This window comes from Ictalurus furcatus, chromosome 5 (genome assembly GCF_023375685.1).
Source record: "Ictalurus furcatus strain D&B chromosome 5, Billie_1.0, whole genome shotgun sequence".
Taxonomy (NCBI): Eukaryota; Metazoa; Chordata; class Actinopteri; order Siluriformes; family Ictaluridae; genus Ictalurus; species Ictalurus furcatus.
Genome location: NC_071259.1, coordinates 10915115 through 10940027, shown reverse-complemented (window position 1 = coordinate 10940027; position 24913 = coordinate 10915115). Strand labels below are relative to the sequence as shown.

Below are 24913 nucleotides of genomic sequence, written 5' to 3'. Positions count from 1 at the left end.
GTACAGAATGTCCTGAGGAACCGGCCAATCTCCTGGGTCACTCATTCCACTTGACTATTAGCTTGTGGGTGGTAGCCAGATGTGAGGTTGACAGTGATCCCCATCTTCTCCATGAAGCTGGACCATACCCTGGACGTGAATTGAGGTCCCCGATCACTGACTAGTTCCTCCGGGATGCCAAAGTACCTGAACACGTGCTGAAAGAGCACTTTGGCTGTCGTGAAGGTGGTGGGGTGGGGGTGTAGTGGAATGAGCCTTATGGATTTAGAAAATTGGTCTACCGTCACCAGAATGGTCGTGTTTCCCTAGGATTCTGGTAGGTCTGTGACAAAGTCAACGGTGATGTGGGACCAGGGGCGTTCCGGTACGGGTAGGGGATTGAGCTTCCCAGCCGGTAGTGTCCATGGAACCTTACATTGGGTGCACGATGATCATGAAGACACTACTCTGTGTACCTCCCTTGACATATTAGGCCACCAGTACTTAGCCTGCAACAGATGGTAGGTCTGGTGTGCACCTGGGTGACCTGTGGCAGCAGCCATGTGGGCCCAGACAGTGAGTTCCTGTCGGTGCCGCTCGGGCACAAATTGTCTTCCTGAGGGGCATGCTGCTGGAACCTGTGACCTGGGGATGCTCACTAAGCTTTGGTCCAACTCCCACTCCAGGGCACTGACAATACAGGATGGTGATTAATGAATTCTTCGTGGTTCCTCCAAACCTCAGTGCTATCCAGACGAGAGAGGGCATCCGCCTTAGTGTTCTTGGACCCGGGTCTGTACGACAGGGTGAATCGGAACCTTGTGAAGAATAGTGACCAGCGGGCTTGACGAGGTGATAAATGCTTGGCAGTACGTAGGTATTCAAGGTTCTTGTGATCTGTGAATGTGATGAAAGGGTGTGTTGTCCCCTCCAGCCAATGCTGCCATTCTTCCAGGGCTATCTTTACGGCCATGAGTTTGCTATTGCCCACATCATAATTTCGCTCTGCTGGTGACAGTTTGCTGGAAAAAAAAGCCACAGGGTGAAGCTTGGGCCTCTCTCCGAAACGTTGTGAGAGGATGGCTCCTACGCCAGTCTCGGACACATCGACCTCCACCACAAACGGCTTGGACGGTTCTGGGTGTTTGATGACGGGAGCGGTTGTGAATGCCTCTTTGAGTTGCTCTAGTGCCGCTTGGGGGTCTGGATTCCAGGACAGGCGTTTGGGCTTTCCTTTCAGCAGGGATTTTAACGGGTGCGCTATGGAGCTGAAACTCCTGATGAAACGCCGGTAAAGGTTTGCAAAGCCCAGGAATCTCTGTAGCTCCTTCACAGTTACTGGAGTGGGCCATTCTACCACTGCCTGCACTTTATGTTGGTCCATGGTGACCCCCTCAGGGCTGATGATGTACCCTAGGACCGAGATGGTGTCTTTGTGGAATTCACACTTTTCTGCTTTGACGTAAAGCTGGTGCTTGAGTAATCTTTGCAGTGCTTGCCGGACTTGGTGGACATGTTCCTCCTGGGAACTGGAATAGATCAGGATGTCATCAATGTAAGTTATAACGGTACGTCCCAGCATGCCACTTGGGACGTCATTTATCAGGCACTGAAAGACCAAGGGGGTGCTAGAGAGCCCATACGGCATTACCAGATATTCATAGTGGACTGAAGTGGTTCTGAACCCCGTCTTCCACTCATCTCCTTCTCTGATCCGGACCAGGTTGTATGTGTAGCAGCGATCCAGTTTAGTGAAGATGGTGGCAGCTCAGAGTTGTTTGAGGGTGACCGGAACTAACGGAAGAGGGTAGCAATACTTGATACAGCACTGATTAAGACCCCTGTTGTCGATGCATGGCCTGAGCCCTCCTCCTTACTTGTCCACAAAGAAAAATCCTGCTGAAGCAGGGGATGTAGATGGTCTTATGTAGCCCTGCTGCAGTGCCTCCTGAATATACTCCTCCATAACTCTCTGCTCAGTCTGTGACAATGGATACACCCTTCCTCGGGGTGGCGTAGTTCCCGGAAGCAGATCTATGGCACAGTCGTAGGGTCGATGAGGTGGTAATCCGCTAGCCTTTTCCTTGCTAAATGCCTCCCTCTGGTGATGATATTTGGGTGGAATGTGGACCGTAGCAGTTTTATTTGGGCTTTAGATGGAGGTGGCCGCTAGTGAGATCACTGGTGTCTGTAGGCAGTGTGCTATGCAATGGGTTGACCAGTGCGTGATCTCCTTGTTAGTCCATGAAATACCTGGGTTGGGTTGATCCAGCCAGGGGAGGCCTAGAATCACCGGATGTGTGGCGGACACTGTGACATAAAACACTGCTCTTCTGATGGAGTGCGCTGGTCTGGATGGTGAGTGGCTCTGTACAATGGGAGACGAACCCCTTCCCAATAGGGGCTCCATCAATGGCCTGGATCTTTCCTGGTTGAATTAGTGGACGAACAGGGATGTTGTATTGCTGTACGGTGTTCTGATCGATGAAATTCCCCGCTGCTCCTGTGTCAATCAGCGCTTTTAAGATACAAGACAACCCTGAGTATTCAACTATGATAGCTAGCACAAATGCAGGTTGAGATACGATCTGGGTTGAATGACCTGAACTCACCTCTGGCTGATGTGGGTTAGCTGTCCCACTATCCCGCTGATGCAAATTGAGGTGCAAGGTGAGTTACAAAGTACACAGAAATGGTTGGAAGGGAAAAATTTTGAAATTGTTAAAAGCCTTATTGAATGCTCTTCAATGATAAAGATGCTATCTGCCAAGGTGAATGATGTGTATGGAAAGATGGATGTACTTTCTGCAACTCACCAGAGTAAAATGGAGGAAATACACAAAAGATTCAAGCAACTGACTCTTCCAGCCTCACCATTGTTAAAAAACCCTTCAGGAGTAGAGCTCCCTGTATCCAGTCTTACTTCAATTCGCAAAAGTGATCACATCAAACTAACTTTTCCTACATACGGAAGGCCTGGAGATGATCCTGACCCCTTACTTTATTTATCCAGAAATAGAGGATTTCCTTGTCTTACATCCCTTATCCGACAATGACATTCTTGCTACCTTCAGAACAGTTTTCCATGGCACTGCTCGAGACTGGTGGGAGATAACACGCTCCAAAGTTACATCTTGGGAGGAATTCAAGACCGCTTTTGTGATTGTCTTTTTGGCTGAAGACTATGAAGACAAGTTAGCTGAACGTGTCCGAACAAAAAACCAAGGCGACAATGAATCCATCCGAGATTTTGCTTATTCATATAGAGCTCTATGCACACGATGGAATCCTAAACTGACTAAATTAGACATTGTAAAGCTCAGTGGTTATTCTATCACAATTGGTGGTACCCATACAGATTAATTCGTGGTATGGAAAAGCTATTGTTGACACAGGGGCCAGCTATACTCTCCTACCTGAACATCTCTGGGTTGAACTGAATAGTAGAAAATAGAAATAGAAAAACCTAAGACCGTGGACCCATGGGCCTTTGTATTTAGCCAATGGGGAAGCAGAGTCACCTTTGGGTTGGGTTGTTTTGGACACTGAGTTTCATGGAAAGGTCATCAACACCCCTGCAGCGGTGCTTCCAGCCAAAGCCCTTGCATTTGGAATTGGCCTTGGCCTTGACTTCATTTCCCGCAGCCAACTACAAATAAATGTAGCAGATCGGGTATATGGGTTTAAACTTATACCTTCTGTTGTATATTCCTTCCAACCTGGCAGTGTTTGCGTGTCAGGATGGAAAGGTCCAGAAACCAAGAAAAGCATTGGAAGGTATGAACAGAAACATCAGCTTGGGCTCTTCAGCGCCACTCCCCCACCTATGTGTTCTTCGGAAGTGATTCAACTGAATGTGAAAGATTACATTTATCAGGCAGTATCATATGCTCAGCTGAATGAGGCTGAAAAGCAGCAACTGAAGAACATTCTTCAATCAAATCCTCAGGTATTACAGCATCAGATATATTCCACAGATACAATTCCCATTAAACAAAAACCCCTATCGAATGTCTTCAGAGAAGCAGACCATTGTCAAGGAAAGCCTCGAGGAGATGTTATCATCTGGTATTATTGAACCATCACGTTCTGGTTGGTCCTTTCCGGTAGTACTAGTTCCCCAAAAAAATGGCGGATATAGATTCTGTGTGGATTACCGGAAGTTTAACTCACTCACAGAAAGTGATGCCTATCCTCTCCCTTCCATTGCAGAGATTCTAGAGTCCCTTGCTGGGTCTGTAATTTTTTCTACTATTGACTTAAACAGTGGATACTGGCAAGTAGCAATGTCTTCAGAAAGCAAACTCAAAACTGCCTTTATCACCTCTTCAGGCCTTTATCATTTTAATGTGATGCCCTTTGTGCTTAAAAATGCCCCATCCACATTCCAGAGGCTAATAGAGATGGTCTTTGGAAGTCTACGTGGTCAGTGTTTTCTGGTTAACTTGGATAATATTATCATCTATTCATCATCGGTGTCTCAACATTTCTTGGACCTTCAAAAGGTATTTGATGAACTGCATCCAGCGGGTCTCACTATCAATTTGAAGAAAAGTAGATTCTGCTTGCTGGAAATCAAGTTTTAATACACATCGTGAGCACCAAAGGGGTTACAGCCGATCCAGAAAAGGTGTGGTCCATACAGTCCTATCCAGTCCCTAAAAACCTCAAGGAAGTGCAAAGATTCCTCAGCCTGTCTGAGTGGTACCACCGCTTTGTGTTTTGATTCTCCAAGATCGCAGAACCCTTGAATGATTTGAAGAAGAAAAGGTGTCCTTTCCTCTGGACTCTTAACACTCTACAGTCTGAGTCATTTCAGACACTTTTGAGGTAGTCTGACATGCCTTTACATTTTAATATATTTCACCTATCTAAAAAACATTAATCCAAAAATGCTACATATGCTTATATTTACTACAAACTCACCAACAGTAATTTGAGAGCAGTAAGAATGTCATGAATATAGGTTGTTTAAATCAACTGTAAATTTACATTTTTCAAAAACCTATTTTCAGAGGTGCTGGGGATACTGTGATAAACACATTATAAACATTTTTGACAAGACTTTTGAGCTCTGAACCTTGTAAACATAGGTGCTGGCTATACGTAGGTGATTAAATCATGCAGAAATGTCATGTGGTCTGACTACAAAAGTTGTAGAACTGAAGTGACACTATTTTTTTAAAGCCAGTGGCTTACACAATGAATATTGATGAGATAGGTGTCAACACCTGTAATAGTTCCCCTCCCCACTGTCAAAGGTAATTGCCCATCTGGGATGTCATTGTGTCTCCCACACCCCACACCCATCTGGTCAGTGTGAATTGTAAGGAAAGAAGAGACAATAAAATCCTTTTTACAGTTTATTGAAAATGCTGTGTTCAACCCCAAACATGCAGTGGAATACTACAAAATAAGATGAATAAAAGAACAATGAATTGTCAGTCCTGATCAGGATGCCAAGCTTCAAAACAGTTTCTGTCTTGTTGAAGGCAAAGGAAAACATCACATGTTTTGCACTTCCATGGGGTTTTTGTTTTCCCTCATGTATCCTGCAATGTACACAGGTCTTTCGGCCAGCGGTAGCCTTCATCCTGCGGTCAGTGACAAGCTCAGCCCCAGGAACTGGAACATGAACACCACTGGCTTTCTTAGTAGGGGTTTTTGTGTGTCACACCGCACAGCTGTGCCATGAGCTCCTCAGTGAAAGCCTTGTGGGTCATGCTGTCCTATTGCATGAGTTCTTTGTGGAGAATTATAGGCATTGGTTGCAGCAATGTCAAAGAAGTGAAGAAATAGTTTCCTGTACCATTTCAAGGTTTTGTGCTGTGTTGTGTAATACTGGATCAACTGGTCTGACAAATCCACACCTCCCGTGAGCTTGTTGTATTCTATCACTGGTGAGGGACATGGGAAGGACTCTGTGCTCCAGACACCCTGTCTGGACTTCACTTTTCTCTGTACTGCATCCCCAGTGTAGGCTGTATGGATGGTGGAGCAGACAGAGACCTCTCGCGTGTCCATCCACTTCACAAAGAGAAGGGGACCGTCCCTTATCCAGCAGTACACTCCTCTAGCTGACTTCTTTGTCACTGCATTAACAGAACTTCGTGGGCAGTCCCTCTTGGACTCTCTCATTGTTCCACAAGCAAGTTGTTCTTTCCAGTGTATACAGAAAAGTCCACAGTGTACCCATTTCTGGAGTCTGCAAGCACAAACAACTTGAACCCCCACTTGGTTGGTTTGTCCCTCATGTACTGTCTCATAGCAGTATGCCCTTTGCAAGTCACTATACGTTCTCTGTACAAGAGTGTACAGGAGTGTAATATGTTATTTCCCTACCTAGCCTATAAGCTAATCAACATCATTCTCACTGCCCATTACAAGGTAGTCAACTGAATTTAACCTCCAATATTATTGAAGAAACAATATTATGCTACTTGAACCTGATATAATAAAATAATTTGTATCTACTCTGTAGTTGTAGCTACTCTGAACATAAGTGCATTACACATAACAGAAGGGAACAAAGACTGAATGAAAAACTTTATCTATAGCTTATGGGTAATTAATTTACCTTTCTGGTTGCTATGATACATTTTTCTAATCTGTTATGTAGACAGAGTCGTTTTAGCAACGCAAGCTGCTTTACATATGTTTTAGCTAGAAAAGTGATAGATATGGTATGCATAGTTGACGGAGGCAAAATAATCCACTTAACTCTGAACATGTATGTACTATGAAAGGCTTTAGAGAGCATAACGAAATGTTTAGCTGCAGCTTGCATGCGTCATGAATTGCAGTGCTAAGCATGTAATCATGATCATTCCATGACAAAAGCTAGTCAACAAAACTTACTCATCAGAAAAATTCTCTGCCGGATCAAGTCGAAGTTCGAAATGGCAACGTTCATTCTCACTGTCCTGATTTTTGGGTAAAATCAGCTCCAGGTGCTGTGTTTCCCCGGAGAAGTACCTGCTTTTCAGGTAAAATGTGCGAGCTCCAGACGGTTTTCCCCGGATGAGCTCCAGGCGCTGTGTTTCCCTGGAGAAGTGCCTGCTTTTCGGGTAAAATGTGCTCTTGTTTATATGAGTAAATTTGGGCGTTGTCACACGTTTTCTTGCCTCGTAATTACCCAATAACGACCGTTGATTTACCATTATGTTATCATATGAATAGCTCTCTTTGCTAATGGGTGGGACATCAAGAGCTGTTTTCTGGCTCAGAGATTGATACGTGCATGCTGTTAATTTTATTCTCCTCACAAAGCTCTAAATTTATGTGTAGTTTCGATCTATATACATTTGGAAAGTAGACTGTTCATGGTTTCTGGGGATGTCAGTTTTTTGTTTGTAGGACAAAAACTCGCGGAGATTTTGATGCAGAAGTGTGATCATTCTATTTTCTCCTGCAGGCGGGAGAGCTGACCGCTAAGGGTTAAATGCCAGCAGGCTTTCGATCAGCTTAAAGCATGTTTAACTTCACCTCCAGTTTTAGGCCATCCCAACCAACAGCTTCCATTCACTGTCTACACTGATGCGAGTGAGACCGGCCTTGGAGCTGTTCTTGCACAGAAAATGGGACTGGACTCTGAACAGGTAATAGCCTATGCAAGCCGAACACTAAATAAAGCTGAAGTGAACTATTCCACAACAGAAAAGGAGTGCCTTGCTGTAGTATGGGCCCTGGAAAAATGGCAATATTACCTAGAACAAAAACTGTTGACTGTGGTCACTGATCACTCAGCCTTACAGTGGGTCCTGACTTCCACCAAAACCACTAGTCATCTTTTAAGATGGGCCCTAAGGCTACAGACATTTGATTTCATAGTAGAGTACCGTAAGGGTAAGCTGAATGTAGTCCCAGATGCTCTTTCTCACCTTCCTATCACTGCTGGGTGTGCTCTAGTTTCTTCACAAAAGGAGATTGATGACCTCCCGTTCACTGCCGATCTCATTTGGGAAGAACAACACAAAGACCCTGAGATTGAAAAAGTGATTAAAGCAATAGTAGAAGGAGATAAAGAGGCTATAGAGAAATACATGGTTCTGGAAGATAAGTTATACCTAACAACCCAGCTGACTGATCAACAAACTCACTACTGTATTTACATTCCAGCTTCACTTATTTTGCAGATGTTCTAGGCTTATCACCAGAGTCCCCTCAGTGGCCATCTAGGAATTTTCAAGACCTTTAAAAGGCTTCATGATGTTGCATTCTGGCCTGGGATGTGGTTAGGTGTCTAAAAGCTCATCAGAGGTTGTGAGAAATGCCAAGTATTGAAGCCCGACATCAAGAAACCAGCAGGGAAAATGCAGCAAACCATTGTTCACAGTCCTACTGAGATGTTAGGAGTTGACATCATGGGCCCCTTTTCTCATAGCTCTCAACAACCTGAGTATGTGATTGTGATTGTGGACTACCATACCCGATGGGTAGAGATTTTCCCCATGCGAAACGCAACTGCTCTGACTATTGCACGTCTACTCAGATCAGAAAACTTTACAAGATGGGGAGTTCCAACATACATCTTTTCAGATAGAGGTTCTCAGTTCGTTTCCGCAGTGTTTCAGGAACTCTGTGATCAATGGACAGTTTCACCAAAGCTTACCACCGCATACCACCCTCAGACCAACATGACAGAACGCATTAATTGTACCCTAAAATGTATGATTGCGTCTTATGTGGAGGATAATCACCGAAAATGGGATATGTATCTTCCAGAATTCAGGTTTGCATTGAACTCTGCAGAACAGGAAACCACCGGACTGACCCCTATGGAACTACATTTGGGAAGGAAACTTTGGAGTCCTATGGACAGATTCCTTCAGGCGGATATTCCGGTCTCTCCAGATACTCTCCCCTATGAGACTGTCCACCGACTGAAACAGTTTCAAGCCAATGCTAAAATCAGTTCTGTTGAAGCACGTCTTCGGCAGCTTAGGAATTACAAGAACTGACGGGAAGTTTCTTTCAAATTTCAAGATCGAGTCTAGGTAAGAAGTTTTCCCCAGTCAAGTGCATTACATCACTTTACTGCCAAGCTTGCTAAAAAATGGAAGGGTCTTTACAGAGTAGTAAGAAAACTGGTACCTGTGAACTGTCAAGTTGTCTTGGAAAGAACTGGGGAAGATGTTCGGAATGTTCGTGTGTGCCATTTAAAGCCTTGCTACCTTACAGCGAAAGAAATGGACAGAAAAGAAAAACAAAAAATTCTGGAAATCTTTTTAGACTCCTCAGACGACGATTTCCTTGGCTACCAAGGGGGGGAGAGGATGTAACGGATAGCTGCACAGTGACACAGAGGCGGAGTCAGTTCCATTCCGTGGTGTTGTAATTCTGGTCTTCGGAAGCAATAAAAAGAACAGGTGACTAGGGGAGAGGAAGTGGAGCCAGGTGAGAATGGCAGAACTGAAGGCGTGCGTTTGCCAAGGATCATGCTAATGCTCCTACGGTGGATTATAACATTGTGGATATTGACTCAGGAGGCTGGTGAACACTTCGGGAATTTTCTGTTAAGGTGAATCAATGAGCGAGTGGAGCTTTGAGGGTTCGGAAGTGCATCACGGGTTTGAGATCCTTTCTTTTATAACTTTTGTGGAGAACCAGTATGCTTAAATCGTTGGATGTTACTGTCTGTAAAGAACTCCGAGTGTTAAGCGGGATCTGACTGTCGGTTTCCCATTCTTTCAAGTTCACAAACTACCATATGCCTAAATCACCACCATTAACATACTGCTATTAAAGTGAACAACTTTTTTTGTTTTGGTTAAGAATTATTTTGGGGTTAACTATTTTTTTACTGTCTTTTGTGTGTGCAAATTTTCTTTTATGAATAGAGGCTTGTTTCCTTATTGTTTCGTCTATTAATCCCATGTATGGGAACTTGTTATTTTTGTTATTTCGGTTTCTATGAATGAAAACGATCTGTATTTTCTTACGTTTATTGCATGAGTTGAAATAATAAGTTTTTTTCTGTTGCGTGATGTCCAAATTATAAACTATAATTGACGGTTAATTTAGACTTTTTGGTGGCAAAACCCCATAAGTAAGGTACCACGCTACAATGTGACCTAGGCCACATGTGCACCATGGTGTCCAGCCCTAATGGTGCTGGAGGAGTGAGGGCGAACCACAGCGGGCAGTGTGTTCTCTCCTCGGAGGCAAACACATCCACTTCCACTTGGCCAAACCTCCACCATATGGACCATATGTGGATGGAGCCACCAATCCCTGGGCCTCAGCCCCTGCCTCAAGAGGATGCCTGCCCCCACATTCCAGTGGCCCATAATGTACGTTGCACTCACTCACAAAATCTTTCCCTCTGCCCAGAGAAGAATTAGTTGCACCTGCCTGAACAGGGGCGTGAACATAATCCTACCTGGTGGTCGATATATGAGATCACTGCTGTGTAGTCTGTCAACACATGGTGACCTCTCAATCGAGGAAGAAAGAATTTCAGTGCTAGAAATATGGCCCGCATTTCTAGGCTATTTATATGCCATTCCAGATGAGGGTCGCTCCAGAGACCGTGAGCTGAACAGCCATCTAAGTCCACGCCCCATCCTGTGAGGGAGGTGTCTGACATTTCCGTCTTGCGATAAGGAGACACCCCTAGAGTGTGACCCAATGACTAGAAACCGGGGGCACTTCCAAATTCTCAGAACATGTAGGCATCGCCGTGTGACACTGATTACTCTCAGAGGTTTCATCCTCGGACAAAACCCCCAACATTTCAGCCACCACTGAAAGGGTCTCCTGTGCAATAGGCCCAGCAGTATGACGATGGCTGCTGCTGCCATAAGCTCCAACAATCTCTCGTAGAGACTGGAGGGGATGCCAAGATCCAGCTTTATCTTGCTCAATGATGATAGGATTGACCCTACACATGTTGGGGATAGAAACACCCTCATCGTAGTAGAATCCTTATAATCCCTAGAAAAGTTGTCCACTGCACTAGAGAAAGCATACTTTTCTGAGGTTCAACCTGAGCCCCAAGCTTTTCATGTGGGCGAGAAGTTGTTGCCAGTTGTTGGTCAGTCCTCCAGGTAGTTTGGTGCACAGATGCCCTGGAGTCCCAATGGAGCCAGAGTATCATCCATGCACTTTGTGAAGGTGCGAGGGGATAAAGCTAGCGATAATCCTATTTGGAAATATGCACCTTTTAGATCTATTGCCACTAACCAGTTCTCAAACTGAATCTGTGGCACGATAAGTTTGAGCGTCAGCCTCTGAACCTGTATGTCCGAAGAGTACGGTTCAGATGACGCATATCTAAAATTGGCCGTATACTCCCACTTTTTTGCGGAACGGGAAATAATGGCTGTAAACCTCCCTCCCTTCGGGAACGGGGTACGTGTTCTATGGCCCCATTGTCCAAAAGGGAGCTTACTTCCTGCGCTAACGTCAGGCTCTGGTCTGTGCTGACTGCTGTGGTGAGCACACCTGTGAACGGGGGGGTTGAGCTATAACTGGACCCGGTAACCCTTTCTATGGTAGACAGAACCCATGAAGACACATTTGGCAGTAGTTTGCACGCTGCCCAATAGTCTTTTAGTGACGTTAACTATTCCACATTCTATTGGAGGGAAGCATCAGATTTTCGTTGCCCTGTGACAGCTCGCTGACCACAGAACACTGAAAACTTGGGGACCGCCTTGGCTAGGGGAGGCCCTACAGTAGCTCTGGGGGCTACCTGCCCTAACGACCTCATGTCCGCAGAGACATCCCTCCATGGCCCCTCAGGACCGCTCTTCTTTGCCTGCTTGGCCTTTATGACCATTCTCAGATCAGGCCTAACAGCAGACCGCGACTGTGGCTGCCCGGTTCCCCTGGCTGCCTGCAGGGGTTGGCGGGCTGCCATATTCGCCTTCTGGGTCTCCCTCACACTAGTGCTGGCCCAGGCTCCACTCGTGGACGCCTGGGTGAGCTCGAGACAACAGGGAAGGAACTGGCTTTTTTTGAATGCCGCCATATGTCGAGCTCACTCAGCAGGTCTGCTTGGTAGGCCTGCAACCCTGTCATTGACTGCAGTGACCCACAAGCAAGACTACTACTGCATAGGCTTGCCCACCAATGCCACCTTGGATGCAAGCCAGCCCCCGTAATTACCTGCCATCGGTGGAGAGAAGTAGCTAGCAAGCGCCTCCTCCACCTTGAGCATAGCTAAATAGCCATGCCGTTCATTCCCACAATGGCCGAATAATCCAACATCGTGGGGTTATAAATACGGTTTTCCCCCAGAAGCCTGATATTTTGTCATGCACTTCTGGAAGAAAGGGGTGTTTCTGCAGTGTGAGGGAGTTACTTTCACTGGATAATCACTTCAAGCAGCTCTTTATATGCTGCTCTCAGTTTTTAACGCATCCTTCAAACTCCTCAGAGTCAGAAAGGAATTATTACCTTTTGGCTTTCCATAGCTGAAGGAGGAGTCGCGACGCGAACTCCAAAATCCAGCGGAGAGTCGAACCCGGAAGACAGAGCAAGAGATAGAGCAGCGCTCGTCTCCGGCTCCTCTTCCGGATCTATAAGAGATCCCCCGAACCTGAGACGGCTGGCTGCCTCGGCAGCGGCCGGCCCAGATCCACGAGGCTCTGAAACCCAACTCGCTTCGGCTTAAATTTTTTTCGAGAAGAGCGCGAGTCGTGAGCCGAGCTGCTTAATGTAGCGTTACCATGCGCAGCCTCTCGAGGCTGCCATCGCATACTACACCGCTAACACTTCACCCAGAAAGTGTGCACTTTTCCCCGTGATGAAACGAGAGCAAGCCATAACACACTTCTTGAACTCTTTCTCGCTCATTACTTACCTCTCTTTTCCTCTAAAAAAAAGGGATAGAAAAGTTCAGAGATTTTGAGAAAATATTGAGTAGAAATGAAACGTTTTTGTCACACAAACAACAGACATGCAGTCTCGCTGAAGATAATAAGGCTGACGGCGTGGTTCACAGGTGCCACCGGTCATGCGCGCAAGGCGTTCCCATACTGTTATGCTAAATGCAGCATCGAAGTTCCCTTTGAAAGGGAACATTATGTTTACTTGACATCTATATTGGTCTCATACACAACCCCTGTATACATGGTTGTTGTAAGTATGCCTGAGTTGCCATTCCTAAATATCTAGCTAAGCATCTGTTAGCACCCACAATTCCTGCAAACTGAGCATGTGCATATAATTTCCTTTCAGTGGATTTTCTGAAAAAGGTGTTTACATGCATCAAATTTCCTCTTAACACACACACACACACACACACACACACACACACACATACATAATATAATAATAAAAACTAATTGTATAGTATCATACAGATATTGCTTTCTTATTTTATTACATTATTACAATAAAATGCAGATATTACATTATTAAATTCATTCAACTCAATTATTATATATTATTATTCTATATTATAAAATTAAAGTGCCCCTGTTATGCTATTTTAAAGGTTCCTAATTTTTTTGGAGGTTTCCTACAATAGGTTTACATGCAAGATCAAGGTTTACATCCAAGGTCAAAAAACACTTTAATTTTCTCATAATATACATTGTAGCATCACCGCTTTTCTCATAGATCAAAGATCTGGTCTCTCTAAACCCCTTCTTTCTGAGAGCCTACTCTGCTATGATTGGTCAGATGGCCCAGTCTGTTGTGATTGTCGTACCGCTTACAGCGCATGTTGGAAATGAAATGCTCATTATCATTTCTGAATTTAATCGCTGGAGGCTTCCTCAGCAGTAAAATGATGGGAATACAACAAAAGGTTGGAGTTAAACTGCTGTGGTATCCTTGTAAATTAATTTTAACCACTGACTCTTCACACTCTTCATCTTTTGGAAGTGCATGCAAAGTGGATTTGCTTTCGCAATGCAGAAAATGGCGTCTTCTCAACATGGCGACAACACGAACTAAACTCTTCTAGGCCTCAGCTACAACTACAGTGTTCGAAGGCCGGTCAAAGTAGACGTTGGTTGCAGGCAGCCAATGGAGACCATAGGCGGGCATTATGCAAATTTCTTACTGCGTAGACTCGAGCAGGAAGTAAGACTGGAATTACTGACGACTCATTTCAGGCAGTTCAGAATCATTTCTTTTATTTGGAAGACAATAACTCCATTGCACTTTGATGCACGTTGATCTTTGAAACTTTGCAGACCTTTTACAGTAACAAACAGCTATAGTACATACTACATGAACGGTAATATACGAAAAAGCATAATAGGGGTACTTAACTTTGGCAAATGGTTGTCCCTTTGAGTAAATGAATTTATGTTGTGAACATCAGCGATATCTACTTGTATATTTTATTCACTGTAAAAATTCAGAATGTAATACTTAATAATTAGCCAACACGCCAACATGTGAATAAGGGGAGTACTGGCATTTTTTTGCACTTCAAGCACTGGTTAAGTGAAATAGCTTATTCAGTGCAAAACAAAATGCAATTTTTTGATCCCTCTTTTTTTTTTAGTTATTATCAACATTTTGCAGATTCTGCAAGGTACATGTAAACTTATGACCTCAACTGTATATTACATGAAATTCAAGGATTAAAAATGTATATAAAAACCAATCATGGGTGATGTGATTGGATTTCCTTCAGATTCACATGATTAAAGTTATGAGGTCTAACACCGCCTCAGGCCCTACACTTGATAACCTTCTTGATTAGTCATTATTGTAGCGTGAATTAGTGTGCTTTTTCTCATAATGCAGTACGTATATGCATAATTTTAAACGCTTATAAATAAGCAGAAATTTGCTCACATGTATAACATTCAAGTGTTAAATGAAATATGTTGTTGTTGTTTTTTCCTCTAACAGCAATACTTGTTAAAATGAATTCTACTAAGAGAACCAAACACCAACATGGGACACCCTATAAGACACGGAAAATTGTCTGCACTCAATATTTTATTCACATCACACAAAAATGTCAAAAGATAACAATTGTTTTTTGGTTTTATGGATAAATGTATAGCAGTATAACAAATAAAAAGAGCTAAGAAAATAAAAAGAGCTAAGTAAAAATGGAAAGCAACATAAAGCTACAGAATGTCTGAGTGTGTGCATGCTTAAAGTTGCTCTATTGACCTGTGCCCACAAGTCACGATCTCCCCTTCTGGCAGCAGGCTTGGAGAGACTTAGGGCGTGCGCATGCACAAGCTACGTGCACGAGTGCTCAGTGAGCGTATGCTCTTCGGATGTTGATAACCGTGACATTGTTTACTGTGAACACGTGCATTTGTTTTATTTCTGTTCTGTCTCCTCCCTGTTTTGTCATTGGTTGTTGTTCGAGGGTGTGGCTTCATTGTTTTCAGCTGCCAGCACTTAACGCTGATTATATTTGGGATATATACCGCTCGCTCCCCATTACACCTTGCGGAGTATTAGATAGAGTTCTGTAGATTATTTAGGTTAACGTTTGATTAGTTCACTTTGTCCACGCTGGTGTTTTCCGCTCCCAGTTCCCAGTCTTAGTTTCTTGTTTCATGTGTATGACCTTGTTTCTCGTTCCCTCGTTGTGATTTCCGCTTTGCCCAGTTTTTGCCTGTTTGTTGATCGCCTGACCCTTTGCCTGTCTTGACTAAGTTTTTGGATTACGATTTGGATTTGTCTGCCTTTGTCTCCTTTAATAAAACTGTTTAACTGAACTTGCATCCCTTACGTCTCGCAACGTGACAGAATACTCCGCCTAACATGGATGCAGCAGGAAGACGGGGGAGACGTCACGCTACGCAAACCATGAAAGCAACAGAAGAAGAAGGAGAGCATCAGGACAGTAAATGTATGGATTATTGGCCATGTTTCTTATCTGTGCAGTTTCCCCAGAGAACTGCCGCCGAACTCTCGCCTGAGACATATGGGTTAGAGAGCTACCCGATGATGTTCCTGTGCCACTGCCAAGTATACTTCTGTAGCCTGGCGTATCCCAAGCCTGACAAGAAACAGTGGCTTGGATTCTTAGTGTCCCAGTTTTGCGGTCCGGACTATGACTGGGCAAAGCAGCTGGTACGTATAGGGTCCACCGCCCTCAATGATGTCACTCAGTTTGCAGAACTTTTTCTGGAGGAGTTCTCGCAGCCAGGACAGCTACACGGCCTGGGATTATTGGGGTGGAGAGTCACTGGGATGCCCCAGGCTGACCTGCCATTCCACATCTATTATGAGGGGATTGACAGGGCAGCCTCCACAGCTCCGCTTCAGGTTCCGGCCAACGTGGGGGAGGTTTCTCTGAGATGACTGAGGGCTGCAGGAAAGAGACTCAGCTACAATGTCCCACATTCAAGAAGCTAGGTCTCCAGGAAACATTTTTCTGTTCTAAGGAATGCTTCAAGAGCAGCTGGCATCAGCACAAGCATCTACACAGGAAAGACCCTGCGGAACTACATTCCGAGGTCAACGTGGCGATCTCAGAGCTCCAGCTTGAGACCCACGAGGCAGTCTCACAGGCTGACCTCCAACCAGAGGTCAACGTGGCGACCTCCGAGGTCCAGTTTGAGACCCACGAGGAGATATCGCATGCTGAGCTCCAGCCAGAGGTCAATGTGGCAACTCACAACCTCACAACCAGAGCTCGAACCTGAGACCCATGAGGTGTTCTCACCCACCGAGCTCCAGGCAGAGGTCAACATGGCGACCTCAGAGCTCAAGCTTGAGGCCCACGAGGAGGTCTCAGCACCTGAGCTCCAGCCAGAGGTCAATGTGGCGACCTCAGAGCTCCAGCTTGAGACCCACGAGGCGGTCTCGCATGCTGAGCTCCAGCCAGAGGTCAATGTGGCGACCTCAGAGCTCCAGCTTGAGGCCCACAAGGAGGTCTCAGCACCTGAGCTCCAGCCAGAGGTCAATGTGGCAACCTCAGAGCTCCAGCCTGAGACCCATGAGGCGGTTTTGCAAGCTGAGCTCCAGCCAGAGGTAAATGTGGCGACCTCAGAGCTCCAGTTTGAGACCCATGAGGCGGTCTCGCATGCTGAGCTCCAGCCAGAGGTCAACGTGGTGACCTCAGAGCTCTGTCTCGCATGCTGAGCTCCAGCCAGAGGTCAATGTGGCGACCTCAGAGCTCCAGCTTGAGACCCACGAGGAGGTCTCACTGGCAGAGCTCCTGCTAGAGGCCAACGTGGGGACCTCACAACCAGAGCTCGTAACTGAGACCCATGAGGTGGTCTCACCTGCTGAGCTTCAGCCAGAGGTCAATGTGGCGACCTCAGAGCTCCAGCTTGAGATCCACAAGGAGATATCGCATGTTGAGCTCCAGCCAGAGGTCAACGTGACGACCTCAGAGCTCCAGCTTGAGACCCACGAGGAGATATTGCATGCTGAGCTCCAGCCAGAGGTCAACGTGGCAACCTCACAACCAGAGCTCGACATGACACCACACTGAATATCACCAAAAGCAAACTGAATGCATTAAGCAGCATGTGCCTATTTTTTGCTCTTTTCTATTCTCTCAGGGAGATGTAAATGATTAAAAGGTGCAGCAAGGTTCTTGAGTGGCTGATAGATATCTTATGGTAAGCATTTTTGTTGCATATGAATCAGAGGGCTGTTTTCTGTTGAGTCATTCTCTGTCTCACACATGGGAGATATGTTAGCATTATAGGCTAACAGCTGCTTGCAATGAGCTCTCAATAAAACATTAATTTATCTTATTTGGGGCAGTGTGTTATAGTAAACAATATATGACCATAATATATTTTTATATATAATTGTTAATATTAGATACTGGGTATTAGGTACTGCCTTTTGAAATTGTGACCCAATTAGCTTTCCATGTCACTTTTGGAAGGTGACATTGTAGCATATTGGTGTAATATCATTAGTAGCATAGAAGCCTATATACCACATTAGCCACTGTTGCAAACTGCTGTGTTTACACAGAAATTATTGCCCAACCTGCTAGATTTAAGCACGTGTTGTATTGCTTTTGATCCTTTAAAAACAGTTGTACACTTAAAAAAACTAATTAATGCTATATAATAATAATAAATCTGACTAGAAATCATACTAGAGTAATAACATTACATAAAATGACAAAATTTTACATTACAACAGCATTATTAATTACAACCTTATTACATTAAAACTTGATTTACTGATATAATGTTAGTTAACTCTAATAAGACAGAGTTGTCAAGCTAGTTTACTTACAATATACAAACACATCACAGTAGATAAACACAGACTACTTGACTAAATAAACAGCACTCAATCACAAATCTAACTACAAATAAATTTACAAATTTAGTTTCACATGACCTACCAAGTATTTAGAACATTGGGTAGGAATTAAAGTCAAGTTAAAGAACAGCTAAACAGTTATAACAGTAAACTCATGGTGCCAGTCTGCCTTAATTCCTGCATATATCATTTTTGTATATGTTGATGCTGACAGTTGTGTCTTCCTCATTTTTTATTTTTAGCTGGAAACACCCACAGATGCTTTTTCTTTCAGCAGAGGGAAAGTTTGAAATTATGGCTCTGTGCCATGCATGGGGTTTATGTGTATAAAAAATCAGATTGCTGGTGCTGCCATCCTTATGGAGGTTTGCAAATAGTCTCTGGATTTTCTGTCAGTCTCTTGTTTTTTTAAACTTTTTGTGTAGTTTCATTTGAAATATCTTTTGGGTACTTCAGTGGAATGGCCTCCACACTTTGGGTTTGTGTGGGTCTAGGGTTATGGACCATTTGCACCTGTGCTTGGGGTTGGGTGTGGATAATTCCTGCTATTGTTTGGCCAAGACGCTTTCACACTTTCCTTTTCAGACCTCCAACATGTAGGTTGGCTGGTCAGGCCCAGTAGACGAACTGTTTAGTGGGGATAAAGATGTGATGGAAAGTAATAATATAAATATCAGCATATGACCTGCTTGAGCTGAGTGAATGAAAACCAGTAAACTAAAGCACTAAAATCCTGAATTTCAGACTACATTGAGAACTGTGCATGTGTGTGTGTGTGCGCGCATGTGTGTGTGTGTGTACTGACATGCTTGCTACTTCCCCCTCTCCAGGATGCAAAAAATGTGAGCAGTTGTTGTGTCAACCCACTGCAGCGCATCGCAAGGCTTACGACCTCATTATACGTCATTTAAACTAATTATTAAAACTACATATTTTCATTGATATTTAACAGTAATGGAGGAACAGCACCGAATGTAGAGAAGTAAAAGTACATTTCTGTGATTAAAAATGAACTTGAGTAAGAATATAAGTATGGCCAGTTAACTATTAAATTTGTTTTGTTTTGTTTTTTCAAAAAGTTACTGATGTAAATGTGGACTTCTGTGATCACTTTAAGCCAATTTTTAAATAGTAAAACTTTTAATCTAAGAAAGGAGCAAAAGTTTCCATTGGCAAGAATTGAGAAGATGGAATTCATTAAACGTTACCTTGTGGAAATTTCTACAGTGGAAAAAAAAAAACCCCAGCTAATTAAAAAAAAAAAAAACACTAAACTGAGCTAAGGCTCAAATCCCGGTCGCTGGCTTAATAAATCCGGAAGTTACCACTGCCCTATTTAGTACAAATTCTGTAGCCATGTTAATTTAATTACTGTAGTTACCTATACCGTGTGATTTGACCACACTTACTCTTGTAATTAGAAACTTGTTTAAATAGGTTTATCGTAAGTGCTGCTGAGAAATGTAATATATTTTATGTCAACCAGGGCTCTATTGTAACAATTTTTTTTTTTTACAAAAATTTAGGAGTACAGTCAAAAATTTAGTTCAGTTTAGTTTTTTTTTTTTTGCGATGGTAACATAATGTGCCACAATATAATGCACAAGTAGACATGAGAAAACTTGAGCTTGTCAATTATGACAGAATTTAGGAACATAGTGTGAGCCATGAAAAATTAATTTACCTTCTCATAAACTAAATGATATATTTTTAGTTAATTTTACATGCTACATGCAAAAAACAACAACCATTAACCTGTTCAACCTTGTAAACAAATACAAAAAACCTCAATGTTCAGTCTTTGAAGTCTGTGCCTCTTAAATATATTTAAAGCTACACTATTAGCCGTTTTCCGCTGTCATGCTGCTGGGCTGGAGCCAATTCTGCGAACCGCTCTGCGTATATTGTGTATGTATCTGAATAATCTATATGATGTGATTAGGTGAATTCATGTACCCGCCAGATGCAAAGCACTTTAGTTTAATGGTGTTAATTACTGATGCTCCGATCAGGATTTTTACAGCAGATACCGATTTCTTGTCATCTTGATCGACCGAAATCGATCCAGATACCAATCTTATTTTTGTTTAAGTTTTAATCAGGAGGTCTATCCTAAACACTCTCTACTCATGGTCACTGTTACCTGAATTAAAATAATAGCAATGATATAATATAATATAATAATAGCAATGTGAATACTGTTGGTTAATTGATAAATAAACAAGCATAAAATATATCTTAAACAATAAATAGTCCTAATTAAAAGTAGACTAACAAAAAAATGATCCATATTAGGAAATTGCCTACTAAGCTTAATGTCAAATTGAAATTAAATGCAACCCATTAACATTACTTCATTTATCATTTTATTTATATTTTATTAATTTATTATGATATCTATTTTTATATTAAATGATTTATTTATAACTGAGCACATTTTCTGTCTTTACATTTTATTCTTTTTTATTTGTTTGTGTTTATCAGTTGTTCCTTTTGGATTGCTTCTCCCAGTACAGTGTTGCTATGTCTGCTAATAATATTATTGCGTTTTTGGGGATTAAATCAAAACAGGAAAACTGGAGTTGACTTTTCTAGTGATATCTGGCATCCGTGAGCTTAAATGAAGTGAATGCGCTGTCTATTAGAGTTGGTGAAGAGAGTGAAGGGAGGGCGGCAGCGTACTGTTTGCAGACTGAACAGTTGCTACTCTTGATTATGATTGCTGAGGAATTATTTAATAATGAAGCTTGAATTACACCCAACCTTGTAGCGTTATCATTATTATTAATTTACTGGTGCCTGACACTGCTGTGGCTACATGAGCATGTCACAATCGCAGGTTCAGGTCATTTTGCGTGATCTGAGATCGGCAAGTTGAGAGAAGCAGATGATGTACAGTGTTATTCTTGTCATCATAATGACTTCTTTGCAGTATTTGCACACTTGTTCGGTTGATTTTGATGATGAAAAGCAGTGTGAAAGTAACTGTTGCACGGTGTAGATGCATTTTGGACTTGTAGTTTTTATTTGGATTGTATTATACAACTTCAAACATGTCACTCACACTGGTGTGCCTATATATTTTTTCACAGTTGCACAAAGTAATTTTCAGTCCTGAAATGGTTGTACTGTAAAGCCCTGTAAACCTTACGTAATGTTTTTTCTTAAATCTAACTGACCACACATTCCATTTTTTTCAGGCTTGACAACATTTAATGTGCTCTAATGCTTGTTGCAAAATGGTTCTGAGAGAGGTTCACAGGTCTGCGGGCCAAGCACAAGCAGATCATGGGCTTCAGTACAAGAAACAGCACTGTTTGGTTGGTAAAATACCTTGTTCTTGTTCAGTTCATCAGCAACTGTATTTCACTTGCACCTTCTGAATCACTCCTGATGACATGGGTCAATTAACGATGGGTCAGTGACATAGACTGAAAAGTATCAGCCCCAATGCACACAAAATCTGGAGGGCATTTCACTCTGTGTAATCATTTTACATGTATGTCACTGACAGACTGCATGAATCTGGGCTAGAATTAAATCAGCTCTGGTGTCACCTTTGCAAATAATTTTTCTTTTGATCATTGGTTGTTCTCTTGCACTTGATTCCACAAAAATTATAAATAATACTCCTTATCATTTGTTACCAGCATGTCATGTATGTCAAAAATAAAACCTTATACTGATGTATTTTTATTATTGAAAGTCTTGGGAAGCCTAGCCCATCTAGCCCATTTATACAACCCGCCATATTGCTGCAGTCAGTAGTGTGCCTATAGTAATGTCCATTGTTTTTACAGTAAGACTTAGTCTATATAAGACTTAGTCTAACTAGACACATGTGAACATAAATAAAACTCAGACAACCGCCCAGATAAGGGGGGTGGTGGAATGCTTTCTTTTAATTGCAACCACAAGAACTGAACTTAAGACTTCTTTGTTCACTTAAATTAAATTAAGATAATTAGATTAAAAAGCACAAAATTAAAAGAGAATTCACTGAAATGGACTGGGACTTATGTGGATTGGATTTCATTTAAATAAGAGACTGCTGCAATAGGAGAATGACTGCTGCATACCTGTAGTTATTTATGTCATGGGAACTTGGATACACAGTGTGGTCCTTTAAGACACACACAGAAAACAGGTAAATCTGAGCCATTTGAAAATTCTAGAAAAATTAAATATTAAAGTGAATCAAATGCCTTTAATATTTCAATGTACTTTCATATTAACAAGGTTACCGATTTATGGGGGTGACAATATAGTCTTTTTATTCTCTTCTTGTAGCTGACATGCAGAGATGGAATGAATTACTCTTGTAGCTGACATGCAGAGATGGAATGAATTACAGTAACTACTATATATCAGCACGTTTGCCTTGCATATCCAGGGTTGGAGGTTCAACTCCCACCTCTGCCCTCTGAGCGTGGAATTTGCATGTTCTCCCCGCGCTTCGGGGGTTCCCTCTGGATACTCTGATTTCCTCCCCCAGTCCAAAGACGTGTTGTAGGCTGATTGGCATTTCCAAACTGTCTGCTGTGTGTGTATGATTGTGCCCTGTGATGGGTTGGCAGCCCATCTAGGGTGTCCCCCACTAACAGTGAGTCATGAGTAGCAACTGGAATAGTTACATGAATTCCTCTCTCTCTGTTTCTCTCTCTCTCTCTTTATATTTTAGGCTGGCTGGAGCACCTGCATCTCCGAAAACAGGCTATGGCTCTAGTGGCAGTGTAGGGGTGGGTGGTGGCTTGGGCATGGGTGGCATAGGAGGAATGCCTGGACGAGGAGACACCTACAGACTGGCAACCCATGAGAGCCCAAGACCATCTCCAACCCTTCAATCTCAGAATCAGGCAGCATCCCAGGGCATGGGGACAGACCAAGTTCCTGGACAGCATGCCTCCAGGAGGAACCTCCAAGTGGACTTCAGCAGTGGTGGAAGTGTAGGGCGATCAGGTCGATCTCCATCAGTGTCTCCTGACCGGGGCAGCGCTCCCAGCTCACCTTACTCAGTACCCCAGATAGCACCCATGCCCAGCAGTAAACTTTGCCCAATCTGCAACACCACAGAGCTGACCAGTGCTGACAGAGCGCCCAATTTCAACAAGTGCACCCAGTGTCACACTACTGTGTGCAACCAGTGTGGCTTCAATCCCAACCCACACCTCACAGAGGTAAACATAATTATTCCTCAGCTAACGGTAGAAGACAGAGATCTAAAACTGTCTAGACCTTGTTTACACTTGGTTGTTTTATGTGACTTGTATTTGAATTGTTGATGAATTGTTGATTTGATATGTTGATAATAACCACATGCGTTTACACTTCTTTTTATATAAGTCCATTTAGCTGATATCCAATTATTTGATTTTTTTTTATATGAAAAGAGAGACAAATAGTAAACAGAAACTTTACATATAATTTTGAGTTTAAGTACAGTGCTGATTAAAGGCAGTGAAATATCACTGCTGTTGGCATCAGAAGTGTGAACATGCAGTGAATATTTAATATGCAATGTGCAACATGCAAATTGCCGTGGTCATTTTAAGATTGAGACATCATTTCCATAATTAAAATAATGATTTTATTTTGTCTTCAAGTGACATGCTTATGCAAATTAAATACTCAATTGTATGAACTTGTACATGAAGTGACTTTCAGGCTGCACTTGGGTGTTATTTGCATTCACACTGCCCTGACACTGCACTAATAGGCATAGGCGCTGATCCCGTGTTTGCTTGGGGGCTCGAGCACCCACGGAAAAACATGAAGGAGTCTCCATTAATTTTAACCAATTAAAAAATCTATTGAAATTCGGCAACCTCTCTGATTGGTGGATCTCGTGGGTTGCAATATCTACCATGTGTATTGTAAGTGAACATGCTTAGTGTGTATAATATATTTCTTATAGCCTTTTGAAGCTATAAATATGTTTTATGTGAATTTCTTGTGTCTAGGCCCCGTTTTTGTAACTTAAGATCCTTTTTGTTTTTACATTTGCTTGTATTAAGCCCTTAAAAAATTTACAGTAGTGAGTTGTTCCACTTAGAACCTATTATGTTGTAATCAGGCACTTTAGCAGTTTAACCAGTGGTTCTTAACCGTTGCTTAGAAGTTGTATATAAAGTTGTACATATTAGGATTCAGAGGTGTTTGTACTTGTAAAGGTTTGTAACAGTTGCAGATTTTAGATTTGATTGTGTATTTTAATTAATAAAATTATAATTTCATCATTGCATTTTCATTCACCTACTTTTGATGGAAAGAACTCTATAGGAAAGAACCAGTAATACTCCAGCACATATTTTCGCAATTACAAATAGATAAGAATTATGATGAGCCTACATTTCTAAGTCATTAATGGTTAAGGTAAGGATGTGGACTGAGGTTATTTGATATATTAAAAATGTATTTGTATCAAATGTAACACAATTTCTGCAGCTAGTTATACTTTCTACTATTTGAGAAGTATGATTAGGATGTCAAGGTAAGAACAGAGGACAGTTCCATGTAAAGGATGCCACCAAAGGCCTTTTCAACAGGTTCCTATCAGCAATGCCCAGTTACAGATGTGGCCTTTAAGAATGCATGTTTTTTCACGCGGTTTCACGAGATTCGTCACGTGTGATCACACGATACCCTGCAGGCCCACTTCTTAGATTTTAAATTCATTTGTTGTGCTTCACACAATAACCACCATGTGGCGCATGGAACAACGTACTATAGCTGAACACAATACAATAAAAAAATGGAATGT

General features: G+C 42.6%; 1 protein-coding gene across 1 annotated transcript in view; it reads left to right on the top strand.

The window, feature by feature from the left end:
• bsna (bassoon presynaptic cytomatrix protein a) overlaps window positions 1-24913 on the top strand; it is a 190172-nt gene that overhangs the window by 30274 nt on the left and 134985 nt on the right. Inside the window, exon 2 of the mRNA XM_053624703.1 lies at window positions 22835-23330. Coding sequence (XP_053480678.1) covers window positions 22835-23330 — 496 coding nt within the window. The remainder of the gene's footprint in view (window positions 1-22834; window positions 23331-24913) is intronic.